General features: G+C 37.5%; 1 protein-coding gene across 1 annotated transcript in view; it reads right to left on the reverse strand.

The window, feature by feature from the left end:
- Nucleotides 1-963: 963 nt before the first annotated feature.
- Nucleotides 964-21,966, reverse strand: part of HIVEP2 (HIVEP zinc finger 2) — a 60,357-nt gene continuing 39,354 nt past the window's right edge. The window contains exons 4-6 of the mRNA XM_053710639.1: nucleotides 21,514-21,615; nucleotides 16,578-17,458; nucleotides 964-3,752 (exon numbers count right to left, since the gene is read on the reverse strand). Coding sequence (XP_053566614.1) covers nucleotides 2,970-3,752; nucleotides 16,578-17,458; nucleotides 21,514-21,615 — 1,766 coding nt within the window. The 3' untranslated portion in view covers nucleotides 964-2,969. The remainder of the gene's footprint in view (nucleotides 3,753-16,577; nucleotides 17,459-21,513; nucleotides 21,616-21,966) is intronic.

The raw sequence follows: 21,966 nt of genomic DNA on the forward strand, positions 1-21,966 counted from the left end.
GTACAGTCGTATGCAATTCAGGTATAGCTTACCTCCCCTATAAAAAAGTGCTTCCTTTATTTTGAGGGATGAGTGGGGGTAATGAAGAGAGGGGGTACTCATAAATGAAAAGCCTAATCAAGGGGTACAGGAGAGAAAAAAGGTTGGGAACCGCTGCTTTAAAGGGATAAACCCTGACGAGACCTCTAGAATGACCCAGACCCTAAGAAAACAGACCTGAAAATATTTTACAACTATATTTGCAAAACCCATTTTACAAGCTTGTGGCAGTTGTAATTGATGCTTCTGGTGGTAATTAATGCTAGTTGTTGTCTTTTGCTGTGTGAGATATCCTGTATTGGGGCACCAATGATATTGGTAGGAACGCCCACTGACAATTAGTAGAAAAGATAGGTGAAGTGAGCCTCAATGAATTTCGAACAACAAGGCCTTTTCGGCAGCAAAAGGAACTCCCATGAATCTAGTCCACTGAAATTATCATGCTGCCAGTATGCATATCATTGTGTAAATCAAAATCATTTTAAAGGGAAGGTAAACATTGTAAACAAGATAATAATTTTGATTTATGCCAGACATTTTTTAAACATGATAAATGTGATTTGAAAGCCATCTGTTTACTGATCTTTTGAAATCCGTGGACTGCCCATCTGCTTCTATACTTTTTTTGTATTCTAAATGATCATAGTTGCCTATTAAAATCTGTATCTGTAGTGCAATAGTATAGAGCACAGTCCTGACTTCCTACTGTGTGAAGCTGAATCATCTGCCACTACACAGTACATAAGCAGTGCTCACGCATACATTCAGCTTCACAGAGTTCAGAAATCAGGAGCGTGCACTAGATGTAATTGATGAGAGGACCCTAAGACTCCTGGTTTTCTATAGGGATCGTTTAGTAAAACATAGAAAACAAAATGTAGAAGCGAGTTGCCAGACAGCAGTTTTCAAAAAGTCAGTACAATGTACTTTTAAATATATTTATTGTTTAAAAAAACATGCATCTCCATGGATGTTCACAGATAACCATAGACTTCAATTTCTTCTGAAGATATTCATGGATTCGTTGACCTTAGTTTTGTTCCAAAGCAGTACAAATAACACATTCTATAAGTAGATAATTCATGTTCATCTATTCCAAAAAACAATGTTGTACATTTATCTGTAATTTTCAATAAACTGCGAAAAACATACTTCTTTTGTCACAAATTGATGATACCAGCTTAATTAACCAATTCAGGACGGACCCATCCGCCCAATCAAAAGCAAGAAAAAGGAAAATGAAGCACATGATCATCACTGCGATCATGTGCTTCAAAAACGGCGCTGATTGGTTCCTGGGGAACTGCCTGAGTTGCTAGGCACGTCCCCCACCGTTTGTTTTTAGAATGGAGCAGGACGCCATAAAAGTTAGGACGTTCTATGCCATCCTTAAGGTGCTTAACTCCTGCGATTTTAGGATGCCATGGAACGTCCTAACGGTGTTAAGTGGTTAAGAAAGGAGGGGTTTTGTTTTCAAAACTTATTGTCCCTTTAAGTCATCAAAATAAATCACCTTATTTTCTAAGAAATATATTTTATGTGGATGGTAATAGAGATTACAGGCAGCCTTAACTGTATTACTTAACTATAGGAAATCATAAAAAAAGGAAATCTGGAAAATGAAAACTCGGGAATTGAACACAATTCTAATAGCAATATTATCTACTATATGTATAGAATGCACATGGTTATCTTTGTGATACACACAACATGCATGATAAAGTGCAACACAGTTTCTGCATGTAACTTTATATTTATTTCTTTTTTTTTTTTTTTAAAGAACACTCCTTAATGATTTGTAATTCAATATACAAACTTGGTTTCACAGAATTATAAGCCACTAAATAGCACAAAGGATAACCCAGTTCCATATAATCAGATGTGCTTTGTCACCTTTTTTTATAGACACTCCAGTAAAGATACATGGTGACGCGGTGTCCAGCTGAGAGTTACATATAATTGTACCAGTGATGCACTTGTACGTGTGTACATGGGGTGGAATGTTTTCCCATATGTATGATTTGAGTATACAGAGCAACGTTCACATAAGACCAAATACTTGTGATATATTCATAACGGCATCATACAGCCTTGGGAGAAAAAACTCACAATAGCACATGGTAGTACTTTTAATGCTTTACATTACTATCATTTTAAGATCACAATCAGCACTTAAGTTATTGTCATTTCAGCAAACAAGGGACGAAAATAATTACAAGAGTTAAGAACTGACTGATACAACCTTAATCACTTTTTTGTTGTTTAACCGATGCATAAGTGCACTAGAAGTTGATATTTTAGTTAAATATCTTGCCTACAATATACCTTATTTTGTTCTAATTACGCAACAGTAAAACCCATGCTTCACATAAAAAAGTAATTCACAACATTAAGAAAAAAATGTACATTTTATGAAACAAAGTAAATAAATATTAGTATTACAGGATCAGAGCTGTACATAAAAGCTGTTCAGTTTCAATCATATAAAAATATGTTTTAGTGCAACCTCACATATATATTGATGCTATTTTTGCTTTACATTTAGACCCAAAGTGTCCAAAAAAAATTACATTTATTACAAAGCAGATACACAAATTCTAAAATATATACAATGTACTGCTAAAATGCTTATAAGAATATAAGCAAAGTAAAGAAAAGGCACAAACATCTGTACAATTTAAAAGTACCAGACCCAAATACAAGAGTTTAAAGTTTCATTTTGGTCGGGCTCATAATGACTTATATAATGATATATATATTTTTATATATATATTTTATATATATATATATATATATATATATATATATATATTCTTGATATAATAAAAGTACTTTTCAAGGGCAAATTATTATAAAGTACATCAGACATGCTATTAACATGTTTTCTACGAGAAAAGAAAATTATGAAAAGATCTACATGCCCATCCAAATCAAAGCAATTTACTAGATTCCACTGACGTGTTCTTCACTTCCTGCAGCTCCTCTTTTTTGCTATGAAACCCTAACTTTTTCATGTCCATGCTCTTACTGTAAAATTTGGAATGAGCTGTTGTAGATTGTAATGTACCAAAATTGTCTTTTTCTCTGTGCAAGTCAACATGGGTGGATGAGGCGCATGCAAGTGACGTGCCCGCCTCAAGACCACTAAAGTGCCTAATGCCGAGCTGTGCACTTTCTAAAATTTTTTGATTGGGCTCAGGAGGACGAGACAGTTGGTCCCGCTTTAGAGGTGAACCCTCCTCCGTGGCAATCCTCAGGCAAGCAATGGCTTTTGTGCAAGTGCGTATGTTTTCTTCCTGCTCCCTTTCTATAGGCTTTGAGCTATCATCTGAAGTGCTTGGCCTCAGAGAGGATAAGGGAGAGGAAGCAGTCCCAGAAGGGGCATTAGAAGAATGTTTATCAAGGTGCTGTGGGGATATCTGATAGGACTCTGATTGTAAGCTTCTCTTGTCGTCCGAACTCCTCAGGTGAAAGGGTGCAGATGAAGAGTGGTGAGAACTGGGCTGAATTGCAGAACTCGAGTGGATCATCTGAATCCCACCTATGGGTATCATTGGTAAAGGTGCACGTATTTGTTGCTGTGAGTGTAATGGGAGGTGGCTGAAAACATAATCGCTGTGGCCCTCTGGGGCTTGTCCAGGACTTTGGTGTCCAGGTAGATCATCTGGGTAAGGGCCTGCAAATGGTATCTGTGACCAACTTTTTCTTAAATTCTGCAATAGATATAAGTAAAATAAATCAATATTAAAATAAACAACTTCGAAATACCTTAACCTGTAATGCAAGACCATTAAACTACTTTAGCATTTTACATGAACTATCTATCCAACCATATATCTATCTCTCTACCCATCTATCTATCTATATCTATCTATCTATCTATCTATCTATCTATCTCTCTACCCATCTATCTATCTATCTATCTATCTATTTGTCCTTTGATGCTCACAACTTTGTGAGACATGCCCTACTTTTTTGGTGAATTTGTCAGTGTGATCCACTTATGCATGCGGAACCCTTTTTTAATCAAGGCCACTGTAGTAGTGCAAATTATACTTGTTAAAACACATATTTACATTTATTTTAAATTGAGCCCATATTTACAATATTGGATGAGAGTGAAATGGAAAGCCACACAGCAGTCTTGTGATCTATTGGTCAAGCAGTTAGAGAATGGGAAGTTACACAGCAGTCTTGTGATCTATTTGTCAAGCAGTTAGAGAATGGGAAGTTACACAGCAGTCTTGTGATCTATTGGTCAAGCAGTTAGAGAATGGGAAGTTACACAGCAGTCTTGTGATCTATTGGTCAAGCAGTTAGAGAATGGGAAGTTACACAGCAGCCTTGTGATCTATTGGTCAAGCAGTTAGAGAATGGGAAGTTACACAGCAGTCTTGTGATCTATTTGTCAAAAAGTTAGAGAATGGGAAGTTACACAGCAGTCTTGTGATCTATTTGTCAAGCAGTTAGAGAATGGGAAGTTACACAGCAGTCTTGTGATCTATTGGTCAAGCAGTTAGAGAATGGGAAGTTACACAGCAGTCTTGTGATCTATTTGTCAAAAAGTTAGAGAATGGGAAGTTACACAGCAGTCTTGTGATCTATTTGTCAAGCAGTTAGAGAATGGGAAGTTACACAGCAGTCTTGTGATCTATTTGTCAAGCAGTTAGAGAATGGGTAGTTACACAGCAGTCTGGTGATCTATTTGTCATGCAGTTAGAGAATGGGAAGTTACACAGCAGTCTTGTGATCTATTTGTCAAGCAGTTAGAGAATGGGTAGTTACACAGCAGTCTTGTGATCTATTTGTCAAGCAGTTAGAGAATGGGTAGTTACACAGCAGTCTTGTGATCTATTTGTCAAGCAGTTAGAGAATGGGAAGTTACACAGCAGTCTTGTGATCTATTGGTCAAGCAGTTAGAGAATGGGAAGTTAAACAGCAGTCTTGTGATCTATTTGTCAAGCAGTTAGAGAATGGGAAGTTACACAGCAGTCTTGTGATCTATTTGTCAAGCAGTTAGAGAATGGGAAGTTACACAGCAGTCTTGATGTGATCTATTGGTCAAGCAGTTAGAGAATGGGAAGTTACACAGCAGTCTTGTGATCTATTGGTCAAGCAGTTAGAGAATGGGAAGTTACACAGCAGTCTTGTGATCTATTGGTCAAGCAGTTAGAGAATGGGTAGTTACACAGCAGTCTTGTGATCTATTGGTCAAGCAGTTAGATAATGGGAAGTTACACAGCAGGCTTGTGATCTATTGGTCCAGCAGTTAGAGAATGGGAAGTTACACAGCAGTCTTGTGATCTATTTGTCAAGCAGTTAGAGAATGGGAAGTTACACAGCAGTCTTGTGATCTATTTGTCAAGCAGTTAGAGAATGGGTAGTTACACAGCAGCCTGGTGATCTATTTGTCAAGCAGTTAGAGAATGGGAAGTTACACAGCAGTCTTGTGATCTATTTGTCAAGCAGTTAGAGAATGGGAAGCTACCCAGCAGTCTTGTGATCTATTTGTCAAGCAGTTAGAGAATGGGTAGTTACACAGCAGTCCTGTGATCTATTGGTCAAGCAGTTAGAGAATGGGAAGTTACACAGCAGTCTTGTGATCTATAGGTCAAGCAGTTAGAGAATGGGAAGTTACACAGCAGTCTTGTGATCTATTGGTCAAGCAGTTAGAGAATGGGAAGTTACACAGCAGTCTTGTGATCTATTGGTCAAGCAGTTAGAGAATGGGTAGTTACACAGCAGTCTTGTGATCTATTGGTCAAGCAGTTAGAGAATGGGAAGTTACACAGCAGTCTTGTGATCTATTGGTCAAGCAGTTAGAGAATGGGAAGTTACACAGCAGTCTTGTGATCTATTGGTCAAGCAGTTAGAGAATGGGAAGTTACACAGCAGTCTTGTGATCTATTGGTCAAGCAGTTAGAGAATGGGAAGTTACACAGCAGTCTTGGGATCTATTTGTCAAGCAGTTAGAGAATGGGAAGTTACACAGCAATCTTGTGATCTATTTGTCAAGCAGTTAGAGAATGGGTAGTTACACAGCAGTCTTGTGATCTATTGGTCAAGCAGTTAGAGAATGGGAAGTTACACAGCAGTCTTCTGATCTATTGGTCAAGCAGTTAGAGAATGGGAAGTTACACAGCAGTCTTGTTGTGATCTATTGGTCAAGCAGTTAGAGAATGGGACGTTACACAGCAGTCTTGTTGTGATCTATTGGTCAAGCAGTTAGAGAATGGGACGTTACACAGCAATCTTGTGATCTATTGGTCAAGCAGTTAGAGAATGGGTAGCTACACAGCAGTCTTGTCATCTATTTGTCAAGCAGTTAGAGAATGGGAAGTTACACAGCAGTCTTGTGATCTATTGGTCAAGCAGTTAGAGAATGGGAAGTTACACAGCAGTCTTGTGATCTATTGGTCAAGCAGTTAGAGAATGGGAAGTTACACAGCAATCTTGTGATCTATTTGTCAAGCAGTTAGAGAATGGGTAGTTACACAGCAGTCTTCTGATCTATTGGTCAAGCAGTTAGAGAATGGGAAGTTACACAGCAGTCTTGTGATCTATTTGTCAAGCAGTTAGAGAATGGGAAGTTACACAGCAGTCTTGTGATCTATTTGTCAAGCAGTTAGAGAATGGGACGTTACACAGTAATCTTGTGATCTATTTGTCAAGCAGTTAGAGAATGGGTAGTTACACAGCAGTCTTCTGATCTATTGGTCAAGCAGTTAGAGAATGGGAAGTTACACAGCAGTCTTCTGATCTATTGGTCAAGCAGTTAGAGAATGGGAAGTTACACAGCAATCTTGTGATCTATTGGTCAAGCAGTTAGAGAATGGGAAGTTACACAGCAGTCTTGTGATCTATTTGTCAAGCAGTTAGAGAATGAGAAGTTACACAGCAGTCTTGTTGTGATCTATTGGTCAAGCAGTTAGAGAATGGGAAGTTACACAGCAGTCTTGTTGTGATCTATTGGTCAAGCAGTTAGAGAATGGGAAGTTACACAGCAGTCTTGTAATCTATTGGTCAAGCAGTTAGAGAATGGGTAGTTACACAGCATTCTTCTGATCTATTGGTCAAAGAGTTAGAGAATGGGAAGTTACACAGCAGTCTTGTGATCTATTGGTCAAGCAGTTAAAGAATGGGAAGTTACACAGCAGGCTTGTGATCTGTTGGTCAAGCAGTTAGAGAATGGGAAGTTACACAGCAGTCTTGTTGTGATCTATTTGTCAAGCAGTTAGAGAATGGGAAGTTACACAGCAGTCTTCTGATCTATTGGTCAAGCAGTTAGATAATGGGAAGTTACACAGCAGTCTTGTGATCTATTTGTCAAGCAAATAGAGAATGGGAAGTTACACAGCAGTCTTGTGATCTATTTGTCAAGCAGTTAGAGAATGGGTAGTTACACAGCAGTCTTGTGATCTATTGGTCAAGCAGTTAGAGAATGGGTAGATACACAGCAGTCTTCTGATCTATTGGTCAAGCAGTTAGAGAATGGGAAGTTACACAGCAGTCTTGTGATCTATTTGTCAAGCAGTTAGAGAATGGGAAGTTACACAGCAGTCTTGTGATCTATTGGTCAAGCAGTTAGAGAATGGGAAGTTACACAGCAGTCTTGTGATCTATTTGTCAAGCAGTTAGAGAATGGGAAGTTACACAGCAGTCTTGTGATCTATTGGTCAAGCAGTTAGAGAATGGGAAGTTACATAGCAGTCTTGTGATCTATTGGTCAAGCAGTTAGAGAATGGGAAGTTACACATCAGTCTTGTGATCTATTTCTCAAGCAGTTAGAGAATGGGTAGTTACACAGCAGTCTTCTGATCTATTGGTCAAGCAGTTAGAGAATGGGTAGTTACACAGCAGTCTTCTGATCTATTGGTCAAGCAGTTAGAGAATGGGAAGTTACACAGCAGTCTTGTGATCTATTTGTCAAGCAGTTAGAGAATGGGAAGTTACACAGCAGTCTTGTGATCTATTTGTCAAGCAGTTAGAGAATGGGTAGTTACACAGCAGTCTGGTGATCTATTTGTCATGCAGTTAGAGAATGGGAAGTTACACAGCAGTCTTGTGATCTATTTGTCAAGCAGTTAGAGAATGGGTAGTTACACAGCAGTCTTGTGATCTATTTGTCAAGCAGTTAGAGAATGGGTAGTTACACAGCAGTCTTGTGATCTATTTGTCAAGCAGTTAGAGAATGGGAAGTTACACAGCAGTCTTGTGATCTATTGGTCAAGCAGTTAGAGAATGGGTAGTTACACAGCATTCTTCTGATCTATTGGTCAAAGAGTTAGAGAATGGGAAGTTACACAGCAGTCTTGTGATCTATTGGTCAAGCAGTTAAAGAATGGGAAGTTACACAGCAGGCTTGTGATCTGTTGGTCAAGCAGTTAGAGAATGGGAAGTTACACAGCAGTCTTGTTGTGATCTATTTGTCAAGCAGTTAGAGAATGGGAAGTTACACAGCAGTCTTCTGATCTATTGGTCAAGCAGTTAGATAATGGGAAGTTACACAGCAGTCTTGTGATCTATTTGTCAAGCAAATAGAGAATGGGAAGTTACACAGCAGTCTTGTGATCTATTTGTCAAGCAGTTAGAGAATGGGTAGTTACACAGCAGTCTTGTGATCTATTGGTCAAGCAGTTAGAGAATGGGTAGATACACAGCAGTCTTCTGATCTATTGGTCAAGCAGTTAGAGAATGGGAAGTTACACAGCAGTCTTGTGATCTATTTGTCAAGCAGTTAGAGAATGGGAAGTTACACAGCAGTCTTGTGATCTATTGGTCAAGCAGTTAGAGAATGGGAAGTTACACAGCAGTCTTGTGATCTATTGGTCAAGCAGTTAGAGAATGGGAAGTTACATAGCAGTCTTGTGATCTATTGGTCAAGCAGTTAGAGAATGGGAAGTTACACATCAGTCTTGTGATCTATTTCTCAAGCAGTTAGAGAATGGGTAGTTACACAGCAGTCTTCTGATCTATTGGTCAAGCAGTTAGAGAATGGGTAGTTACACAGCAGTCTTCTGATCTATTGGTCAAGCAGTTAGAGAATGGGAAGTTACACAGCAGTCTTGTGATCTATTTGTCAAGCAGTTAGAGAATGGGAAGTTACACAGCAGTCTTGTGATCTATTTGTCAAGCAGTTAGAGAATGGGTAGTTACACAGCAGTCTGGTGATCTATTTGTCATGCAGTTAGAGAATGGGAAGTTACACAGCAGTCTTGTGATCTATTTGTCAAGCAGTTAGAGAATGGGTAGTTACACAGCAGTCTTGTGATCTATTTGTCAAGCAGTTAGAGAATGGGTAGTTACACAGCAGTCTTGTGATCTATTTGTCAAGCAGTTAGAGAATGGGAAGTTACACAGCAGTCTTGTGATCTATTGGTCAAGCAGTTAGAGAATGGGAAGTTAAAGAGCAGTCTTGTGATCTATTTGTCAAGCAGTTAGAGAATGGGAAGTTACACAGCAGTCTTGTGATCTATTTGTCAAGCAGTTAGAGAATGGGAAGTTACACAGCAGTCTTGTTGTGATCTATTGGTCAAGCAGTTAGAGAATGGGAAGTTACACAGCAGTCTTGTGATCTATTGGTCAAGCAGTTAGAGAATGGGAAGTTACACAGCAGTCTTGTGATCTATTGGTCAAGCAGTTAGAGAATGGGTAGTTACACAGCAGTCTTGTGATCTATTGGTCAAGCAGTTAGATAATGGGAAGTTACACAGCAGGCTTGTGATCTATTGGTCCAGCAGTTAGAGAATGGGAAGTTACACAGCAGTCTTGTGATCTATTTGTCAAGCAGTTAGAGAATGGGAAGTTACACAGCAGTCTTGTGATCTATTTGTCAAGCAGTTAGAGAATGGGTAGTTACACAGCAGTCTGGTGATCTATTTGTCAAGCAGTTAGAGAATGGGAAGTTACACAGCAGTCTTGTGATCTATTTGTCAAGCAGTTAGAGAATGGGAAGCTACCCAGCAGTCTTGTGATCTATTTGTCAAGCAGTTAGAGAATGGGTAGTTACACAGCAGTCCTGTGATCTATTGGTCAAGCAGTTAGAGAATGGGAAGTTACACAGCAGTCTTGTGATCTATAGGTCAAGCAGTTAGAGAATGGGAAGTTACACAGCAGTCTTGTGATCTATTGGTCAAGCAGTTAGAGAATGGGAAGTTACACAGCAGTCTTGTGATCTATTGGTCAAGCAGTTAGAGAATGGGTAGTTACACAGCAGTCTTGTGATCTATTGGTCAAGCAGTTAGAGAATGGGAAGTTACACAGCAGTCTTGTGATCTATTGGTCAAGCAGTTAGAGAATGGGAAGTTACACAGCAGTCTTGTGATCTATTGGTCAAGCAGTTAGAGAATGGGAAGTTACACAGCAGTCTTGTGATCTATTGGTCAAGCAGTTAGAGAATGGGAAGTTACACAGCAGTCTTGGGATCTATTTGTCAAGCAGTTAGAGAATGGGAAGTTACACAGCAATCTTGTGATCTATTTGTCAAGCAGTTAGAGAATGGGTAGTTACACAGCAGTCTTGTGATCTATTGGTCAAGCAGTTAGAGAATGGGAAGTTACACAGCAGTCTTCTGATCTATTGGTCAAGCAGTTAGAGAATGGGAAGTTACACAGCAGTCTTGTTGTGATCTATTGGTCAAGCAGTTAGAGAATGGGACGTTACACAGCAGTCTTGTTGTGATCTATTGGTCAAGCAGTTAGAGAATGGGACGTTACACAGCAATCTTGTGATCTATTGGTCAAGCAGTTAGAGAATGGGTAGCTACACAGCAGTCTTGTCATCTATTTGTCAAGCAGTTAGAGAATGGGAAGTTACACAGCAGTCTTGTGATCTATTGGTCAAGCAGTTAGAGAATGGGAAGTTACACAGCAGTCTTGTGATCTATTGGTCAAGCAGTTAGAGAATGGGTAGTTACACAGCAATCTTGTGATCTATTTGTCAAGCAGTTAGAGAATGGGTAGTTACACAGCAGTCTTCTGATCTATTGGTCAAGCAGTTAGAGAATGGGAAGTTACACAGCAGTCTTGTGATCTATTTGTCAAGCAGTTAGAGAATGGGAAGTTACACAGCAGTCTTGTGATCTATTTGTCAAGCAGTTAGAGAATGGGACGTTACACAGCAATCTTGTGATCTATTTGTCAAGCAGTTAGAGAATGGGTAGTTACACAGCAGTCTTCTGATCTATTGGTCAAGCAGTTAGAGAATGGGAAGTTACACAGCAGTCTTCTGATCTATTGGTCAAGCAGTTAGAGAATGGGAAGTTACACAGCAATCTTGTGATCTATTGGTCAAGCAGTTAGAGAATGGGAAGTTACACAGCAGTCTTGTGATCTATTTGTCAAGCAGTTAGAGAATGAGAAGTTACACAGCAGTCTTGTTGTGATCTATTGGTCAAGCAGTTAGAGAATGGGAAGTTACACAGCAGTCTTGTTGTGATCTATTGGTCAAGCAGTTAGAGAATGGGAAGTTACACAGCAGTCTTGTAATCTATTGGTCAAGCAGTTAGAGAATGGGTAGTTACACAGCATTCTTCTGATCTATTGGTCAAAGAGTTAGAGAATGGGAAGTTACACAGCAGTCTTGTGATCTATTGGTCAAGCAGTTAAAGAATGGGAAGTTACACAGCAGGCTTGTGATCTGTTGGTCAAGCAGTTAGAGAATGGGAAGTTACACAGCAGTCTTGTTGTGATCTATTTGTCAAGCAGTTAGAGAATGGGAAGTTACACAGCAGTCTTCTGATCTATTGGTCAAGCAGTTAGATAATGGGAAGTTACACAGCAGTCTTGTGATCTATTTGTCAAGCAAATAGAGAATGGGAAGTTACACAGCAGTCTTGTGATCTATTTGTCAAGCAGTTAGAGAATGGGAAGTTACACAGCAGTCTTGTTATCTATTTGTCAAGCAGTTAGAGAATGGGTAGATACACAGCAGTCTTCTGATCTATTGGTCAAGCAGTTAGAGAATGGGAAGTTACACAGCAGTCTTGTGATCTATTTGTCAAGCAGTTAGAGAATGGGAAGTTACACAGCAGTCTTGTGATCTATTGGTCAAGCAGTTAGAGAATGGGAAGTTACACAGCAGTCTTGTGATCTATTTGTCAAGCAGTTAGAGAATGGGAAGTTACACAGCAGTCTTGTGATCTATTGGTCAAGCAGTTAGAGAATGGGAAGTTACATAGCAGTCTTGTGATCTATTGGTCAAGCAGTTAGAGAATGGGAAGTTACACATCAGTCTTGTGATCTATTTCTCAAGCAGTTAGAGAATGGGTAGTTACACAGCAGTCTTCTGATCTATTGGTCAAGCAGTTAGAGAATGGGAAGTTACACAGCAGTCTTGTGATCTATTTGTCAAGCAGTTAGAGAATGGGAAGTTACACAGCAGTCTTGTGATCTATTTGTCAAGCAGTTAGAGAATGGGAAGTTACACAGCAGTCTTGTGATCTATTGGTCAAGCAGTTAGAGAATGGGAAGTTACACAGCAGTCTTGTGATCTATTTGTCAAGCAGTTAGAGAATGGGAAGTTACACAGCAGTCTTGTGATCTATTTGTCAAGCAGTTAGAGAATGGGAAGTTACACAGCAGTCTTGTTATCTATTTGTCAAGCAGTTAGAGAATGGGAAGTTACACAGCAGTCTTGTGATCTATTTGTCAAGCAGTTAGAGAATGGGAAGTTACACAGCAGTCTTGTGATCTATTTGTCAAGCAGTTAGAGAATGGGAAGTTACCCAGCAGTCTTGTGATCTATTTGTCAAGCAGTTAGAGAATGGGTAGTTACACAGCAGTCTTGTGATCTATTTGTCAAGCAGTTAGAGAATGGGAAGCTACCCAGCAGTCTTGTGATCTATTTGTCAAGCAGTTAGAGAATGGGTAGTTACACAGCAGTCTTGTGATCTATTTGTCAAGCAGTTAGAGAATGGGAAGCTACCCAGCAGTCTTGTGATCTATTTGTCAAGCAGTTAGAGAATGGGAAGTTACACAGCAGTCTTGTGATCTATTGGTCAAGCAGTTAGAGAATGGGTAGTTACACAGCAGTCTTGTGATCTATTTGTCAAGCAGTTAGAGAATGGGTAGTTACCCAGCAGTCTTGTGATCTATTTGTCAAGTCGTTAGAGAATGGGAAGTTACACAGCAGTCTTGTGATCTATTGGTCAAGCAGTTAGAGAATGGGAAGTTACACAGCAGTCTTGTTGTGATCTATAGGTCAAGCAGTTAGAGAATGGGAAGTTACACAGCAGCCTTGTGATCTATTTGTCAAGCAGTTAGAGAATGGGTAGTTACACAGCAGTCTTGTGATCTATTTGTCAAGCAGTTAGAGAATGGGAAGTTACACAGCAGCCTTGTGATCTATTTGTCAAGCAGTTAGAGAATGGGAAGTTACACAGCAGTCTTGTGATCTATTTGTCAAGCAGTTAGAGAATGGGAAGTTACCCAGCAGTCTTGTGATCTATTTGTCAAGCAGTTAGAGAATGGGAAGTTACCCAGCAGTCTTGTGATCTATAGGTCAAGCAGTTAGAGAATGGGAAGTTACACAGCAGTCTTGTGATCTATTTGTCAAGCAGTTAGAGAATGGGAAGTTACACAGCAGGCTTGTGATCTATTTGTCAAGCAGTTAGAGAATGGGAAGTTACACAGCAGTCTTGTGATCTATAGGTCAAGCAGTTAGAGAATGGGAAGTTACACAGCAGGCTTGTGATCTATTTGTCATGCAGTTAGAGAATGGGAAGTTACACAGCAGTCTTGTGATCTATAGGTCAAGCAGTTAGAGAATGGGAAGTTACACAGCAGTCTTGTGATCTATTTGTCAAGCAGTTAGAGAATGGGTAGTTACACAGCAGTCTTGTGATCTATTGGTCAAAGATTTAGAGATCTAACTTTTAGGCACACCTGGTCTATTACTTCCACCCATCAAATCTGTTTTATTCTTTTTAGTTGCACATATGTCTACATATAAACATTTTAATTTATTCCCTGTTGGTTCTGACCGCATTTTAAAAAGTTCAAAGTGATTTTTAGTATGACTTTTAAACCAACATTAGCTGGTTTTTAGCAGAAGATTATAAAAAACTTATATTACCTCCTCAGAATTAGCATTCTCTACAAGCTATGTAATACAAAAAAATGAGCCAAAATCTCACAGAACAGAGGTCACAAATGCAATCTGTTTTGATTTCTGAAATTGGCCAGCTTCACTACATCAAAAACAGTGCCGAATGGTTCATGTAGAAAAGCAAAAACAAATATGTTTTGACATACTGTGCCATTTTGTTTTTCTGCTGCCCAATATCAAACAAATGTAAAGTTTTTTTTCAAATTAATAACAGCTACTTGCTAAAACTATGCAAAGTCAAAGATCTGTCTGTTGTGAAACAGCTTTACAGTTTACAAAATATCGGCATGAGACCTTTTGTGGGCTTCACACTGACGTAAATGGGAGCAAGATGAAAACTGGGCTGTAAAATATTGGTCAGAATGTAGCAAAAGGTATGTATGGTGATTTGTCTGGGAGGTAAATACAGATCCATGTGCTGACAGTTAGGATGCAGTGAAGCCAGACCTGTGTATGTCATTACAGCCAATGGACAGCACTAAAACGTTATAGTTACTTTCCAACATTTGGGTTTTATGACTAATATCATGGAAATATGTTTATATTATGTTTAATAAAGCTGTAATAGGTATTGATTCAGTATATGTGACTTTTCAGGGATTGTGTAGGTGACACAGCTTTATCTCTTGCAGAATACAATAAACAGACACACATTTCCCTTAAAATGACATTAAAATCTGTCTTTATGAATAGTATATAAAAGTAATTAAGCACTACATAGAAAAAGCTCTGCATACAACATAAATTATTCCATTTGTGAAGTCTATGGACAAAGCTATGGACACAACCCTTGAAATGCCTCCTGACTATCTTCTTAGTGGTGGCTCCTGCATTGATCAAGCAATCACTGTGTAGCAGAGTCAGAGTTCCAAAGTCTACAGTATGCATGTCAGCCTTGGAAACCCACCTTTTTCACAGCTGCACACCTTTAAATATTTTTTAAAAAATTGAAAGTCGGACTAAGGGGATGTGACTTGCATGAACAATTGAACTGTTGGGGTTAGAGCACTCAGGAAGTTGATAGGGCAATCAGTGACAGAGTATACCTAGGCTTGGACAGGGTTAATATGATCCCTGCTACAGAGGAGAGTGTGTAGGACATAAATAGAGATAGAAAGAAAAGCAATACTGATATCCCATTTTGGGATTGCCCTATCAATGTTGTGAGGAATGATATCAGTGTTATGAAAATATACCCCAGCTGTTAGCCTTGATATTTTTTCCATTTTTGTCATTTTTTTATTGCAACAACTTTGTATTTTATCAGGGTCTAGTCAATGTTCCACCAAAGACTGATTATATATAAAACTGAGGTGCTTCATCTTTAACTTCCTAGACCTACTATTTTTTAACCCCACCCACCACTTAAGCACTGCATATGTAAATAAGGTACTACTTTGTTCATTGTGGCCCCTTTGAGGCTTGGGGGAGCTACAGTAATGAATTGAGACACACCCTGCTAGGACTACACTGGTTAATGATACATTGGCATTGAATCAATACTAATGAATGTCCCTGTTTGATTTTTAAGATATATTTTAGAGTTATGTCGCTATAATTTCCATTAGAGCGACATAAAATCCAAAAATTTTATTTCATTATTCAGAAAGAGCATGCAATTTTAATCAACTTTCCAATTTACTCCTATTATACATTTTGCTTCATTCTCATGGTATCCATTACTGAAAGAGTAGCAATGATCTACTGGGAGCTAGCTGAACACATTGGTAAGCCAATAATAAGAGGTATATATGAGCAGCTAACTCTTGAGCCTATCTATGTCTGTTTTTCAACAAAGGATACCAAGAGAATTAAGCAAATTAGATAAAATAAATCATTTGGAAAGTTGTTTAAAATGGAATAAGCTATCTGAATCATAAAACATTTTTTATATAGTACATTACACATTGATTATTCTTAACTCTGGAATGGAACTACCTATACATTTTTTTTGTTAATTTCCACATAGTATGGAAATATAATAAACTAATATGCATGGCTATAGACCAGGTTGAAGCATGGGTTGGAAAGGACATATATTAGGGTGGACTCTAGAATAGAAATTCTACTCACAAAGAAATTGCAATATGATGTTTGGGCATGTGCAGTGTGCAAAGTAAGTGTGATTTGTAAATTTAATTAATTTCAGATAGAATTAGATAGATTTTTTTTATTTTGTAGGGACTGGCACAGTACTACAAATGTTCACTCTTATGTCTGACATAGTGGTGTGCTAGTTGATGTAATATGTGATGTCACTAGTGATATCATATGTGATGACATCATTAATCTAAATTATGATGTTTTAGAAATCCATCCTAGGAGGTTTAGGAATTTCTTTAGTTTTGAATGTTTTTATGTGTCTCAAATTTCATAGGCCATATGTTTCTGTGATATACAAATAAAGAATAAAATAACATTTAAACACATACCCCATGGCCCATATATCCAGAGTCTGAGTGCAAATAATGACTCATTGGCAAACTTGAGATATGATGTAAACGTCTTCTTGGTGAAAGTGCTCTAATTGTCGCCATGTATCTTCTCTCTCGTCTAGGAGATAAATCTCTCCCAGTAGAAATGTCTTTCCCTGGTGACATCGGCCTCAGTGGTGATAGATGACGCCTGGGCGACACATCCCTCCTAGGGGATAACTCTCTTCTTAATGCTGCTTCTTTTCTTGGTGACAGGTGCCTCATTGGTGAAATGTCTCTTCTTGGTGATAAGTGTCTTCTTGGAGACAAATCACCTCTAAGTGATAAGTACCTCTTTGGTGAGTTATCTCTGCAAGGGGAAGAGTCATAGCCTGGTGATGAATGACGGCTACAAGATGAAAAGTCCTTTGGAGATGAGCTAGGTTCAGAAGTCAGCATGTAGTCCTCATCCATGTAGCCAGGTACATCAATTTTCTCTTTATCATGTTCCAGACTGGAGCGAAAAAGCCTCTGATATTCCACCATTTGCGAGTCTCCACACATGGCACTTGGTGTCATAAGATGTGTAACTTGAATACTTGGCAAAGTAGACAAGTAATTTATTAAGGAGTTCCCTAGGGAGACTTCTGGGGATGCTCTTTGTGATGCCGAGGCAGCAGTTACAGACAGTGTAGAGAATCTAGGTGGCTGGGGGCTAGTGCTTCTTGATCTGGTTTTGGGTGTTAAATCACCCTGATTATCATCAAAGTCCTCTTCCTCATCATCTTCGTCATCATTATCATCTCCATCATCCCCATCTGAATCCTCTGCATCTGAAAACTGGTGGTCTATAGCTATGCTACTCTTTTCAGTTTCCTTCTGTATCTCTTCAATGATTCCTGAAATCACATACACAAGAATAAGAAAATAAACACTTCTTTTAAAAAAACTAAGTCTTCAAAGCACTCTTTTTCTTAGTTTGAAAAAAAATCTATATTTTTACACAATGTTAAATCAAAATTGTACTTTTAATACTATCTTATATATATATAGTTCCAGCCATATGAATGATGCAGTGTGCAATAGGTCTTTATTAACTAGCATAAAAAGTGCAGTTACCTTTTTTTTTACTTCTGGTGGAAAATATGTGTACAGTATACATTTAATTAAGATTATAATCCAATAATAAATAAATAATTGCTTGACAATATAATTTTATAGCTACTAGCGCAATACTATTCATTATAATTTGAAAATGAAAAAGGACAATAAAAAACAGAAAATATTGGAACAATTATTTTACAAGGAAACTGAAAAAAAACAACTTTAAATAATGGGAAGGTAGTGCTCTATATGCCCAGCTTTCTTTATAATAATAATCTTTTTTAGTGTAAATTAAAAGGTTGTCTTGGAAATTATACATATAAAAATTTCAGAAGAGAACAGAATTAACGTAGCATTTCACTTTAAGATATTTTCTTTTTCTCTGCCAAATTCAAAATAGTGTACAACTGTCCAACACATTGTTAACAGGTGAAAAATGTAAATTGTATTCATTCCCAGAAGCATGTACTAATAGTTCAGTCATCTGTATCTAAACTTTATATAGAGCTAAAAAATAGCATACACTAATGTGTCTCCCAAGCTCTCCAGATATGGGGGCCGATTTAATAAACTGGGGACGGACATGATACAATATAGCGTATCATGTCCGCCGCACATCGATAAATGCCGACAGCATACACTGACGGCATATATCATTGCACAAGCAGTTCTGGTGAACTGCTTGTGCAATGCCACCCCCTGAAGATTTGCGGCCAATTGGCTGCTAGCAGGGGGTGTCAATCAGCCTGTTCATATAGGATCTGGCGGATTGATGTCCGCAGCCTCAGAGGCAGCGGACAAGTTATGGAACAGCGGTCTTTAGACCACTGCTTCATAACTACTGTTTCCGGTGAGCCTGAAGGCTCATGTGGAAAGAGGGGCATCAAGTTCCATTTTTGAGTTTGATAATTCGGCCCCATAGAATCTAAAATTTTTCAGATATGTAAGGCTATTATTTTAATCTTTACTGCCAACTGACTGAAAGCAAAAGATCCTTTCAATTCCAGCGTGATTTTCGTAAAATCTCCAGAACAACCTGTTTCTGGTTAGTTTGATGGTGGCCAATAAGTTTTACTTATTTCCATTGTATTATAAATGGATTTAAGGGTTTAAATGTTTTACAATGTTAACACTTGGTAAAAAAAGAAAGAAAGAAACACAGTTCTGGATCAGAGACCAAATACGCTGCATTCCCGCTACATCATGGGGGGGGGGGGGCCTGGAGGAATTTTTTTCCGTTTGCCTGAAATAACACTGCTGGGAAAAGCTTGGTATTCCAAAGATGTGCAGTACTCTCAGTTTTTGTTCTTACTAGAAAAGCTCTGCTAGATAGGTAGAAACATATGTTATCCTTTAGGTTCACTGAGATTGCGCAACTGCTTACTTAAAGGGACATGGAACCAAAAAAAATTATTTCATGCTTCAGAAAGAGAATACAATTTAAAACATTATTCAAATTTACTTCTATTATCTAATTTGCTTCATTATTTAGATATCCTTTGTGGAAGAAGTAGCAATGCACATGGGTGAGCTAATCACACGAGGCATCTATGTGCAGCTACCAATTAGCAGCTACTGAGCCTATTTAGATATGCTTTTCAACAAATTATATCAAGAGAATGAAGCAAATTAGATAATAGAAGTAAATTGGAAAGGTGTGTAAAATTGCTCGCTCTTTCTAATCCATGAAAGAAAAACATTTGGTTATATGTCCCTTTAAATATTTAGAAATGTCTCACAGTTATAGCCTAGCAAAAATGTAAGTGCAGAGTATTTGCATTATCTGATTAATTTGAGATCAGTTAAGTGAAACTAATATATACTCAAAAGAACACGTAAGCAACCCCAGAATCGTCAAAATGTTAATGTGTTACTTTTAAACCTTTTTGTAGATCACAAAAAAACTCTCTGTGAGCTTAAAGGGAAATTATGGTACAAAAAACAATTCTGTAACATGTTATAGCATTTTCTTGTTGCACAGTTGCTTGTATATAACTATGTGTTTAACCCTTGCAAAAGGATTAAACACAGGGTCAGATTACGGGTGTAGCGGTAATTATCACTCACACTCTCACTATAAGGGGTACATTTATCAAGCTCATCGGAAACAGGATTTAAGAAGCTGCTCCTTAACTCGTCTGCAATCTTTTAGGTGGCGGACAGCAATCATCCAGATCAGATGCGATCGGTATGATTGACACCCCCTGATAATCAGCCGCGAATGTGCAGGGGGCGGCATTGCACAAGCATTTCACCAGCAATGCTTGTGCAATGTTAAATGGCGACAGCGCATGCTGTCAGCATTTAGCGATGCAGGGCGGACATGATAAATCTACTCCTAACTCCACTAGTATGTTTTTTGCATGTGTTGGATGCCAAGTGTATTACAAGTTAAAAGTACAATTTTTTTGTTTGAGTGCTAACCCAACGTGCACAAAAAGCCAAAATTTTAATATCGCAATAACGTATTCCCCATAGACTTCAATGGAGCGCAAAAAAGGTAAAAAAAAAATAACATCTTTCTCGCACATAAACTTGATGGTGTTTAACCAAGTGCACTAACCCGACATGAAATATTAATATTTCACATTCCAACGGTCTTTACATAGCAGAATATGTTCTTTTTATTTATAAATAAATACATATATATATATATATATATATATACACACATATACATGTGTATTTATGTATGATATGCATATGTATATATGGTAAAATCTATATCAATTATTTTATATCTATATGATTATATATAGTTATAGATATATACAGAGATGTGAAGAACATTGGAATGTGAAATATTTACAGTAAATACACAGTATAACACTTTATTAAATATGAATATTGCATAAAAATGATTTTACATGTTTTCAGCTACTTAAAGGGACACTGTACTCAAAAACTTTCTTTCATGATTCACATAGAGCATGCATTTTTAAGCAACTTTCTAATGTACTCCTATTATCAAATTTTCTTCATTCTCTTGGTATGTTTATTTGAAAAGTATGTAAGTTTAGATGCCGGCCCATTTTTGGTGAACAACCTGGGTTGTCCTTGCTGATTGGTCAGCACCAATAAACAAGTGCTGTCCATGGTTCTGAAGCAAACATTTGCTGGCTCCTTAACTGAGATGCCTTATTTTTCAAATAAAGATAGCAAGAGAATGAATTAAAATTGATAATAGAAGAAAATTAGAAAGTTGCTTAAAATTGCATGCTCTATCTGAATCTTGAAAGAAAAAAAAATTGGGTTCAGTGTCCCTTTAACAGCAAAGAGCTCCAATACACTTATATATACTGTATATATATATATATATATATATATATATATATATATGTGTGTGTATTTATGTGTTTATATATTATATATATATATATATATATATATATATATATATATATATATATATATATATATATATATATATCGAGAGAGAGAGAAATATATATTCATAATAAAAGTAGATTATTTTCTATGTGAAGAACATAGGAATGTAAAATATGAATTTTGCGCATCATGTTTCTCAATCGGGTTAGCGCACATGAAAATTTAGGATTCTTAAAGCGTGATATTTAAGTATTACATATAAAATATTAATAAAAATTATACATCATTAAAAATGTATAAACATACTGTTAAATATTCTAAATAATCGACAGAATATATCTATATATTTTACAGTATGTTTATTAATTGCTCTACAGAATATATTTACTAACTGCATGCTGAACAAGATTTCCAGCAAATTTTTATGCGTCTCCAGAGACAAACCTCCTCAATTTTGTATTTTGCGGAAAAAAATCTATATACATATTTAGATACACAAATAATAACTAAAGTTATATACCTGATTCCTCCGCTTCTGCGTCGTCTACAGATGTCATCGCAACACCAAGCTCTAAGCATTTTTTCATGTGTGCTTTCGATTTCATATGTTTCGTCAGGTTTCCTGTACAGAGACAGGGATGAAGCTAATGAGTTAGCAGAAGTACCAAGGTCTTTTCAGGTCATTATCTCTGCAGCTATCCTACTTTTTGTGAGCCATCTTCACAATCTAGGCCAGTTTATTCATACTGCTGTATCCCTTCAAAACATAGTTAATTTAATGAGCTGATGGTGAAATGCTATCAATAACATGCAAATGGAGCGGGCTGAGAGATACAATTATTATCTATAATATTTATTAACTGAGATTGGTTACTATTATGTTGAAATTTGTGTCATATTTTTGGAAGTGAGTCTGAGACTTCAGATAATGGTAGAAAATTGAACTGTTAACATTTCAAACAAAAGCTGCTTA

This window comes from Bombina bombina, chromosome 4 (genome assembly GCF_027579735.1).
Source record: "Bombina bombina isolate aBomBom1 chromosome 4, aBomBom1.pri, whole genome shotgun sequence".
NCBI lineage: Eukaryota > Metazoa > Chordata > Amphibia > Anura > Bombinatoridae > Bombina > Bombina bombina.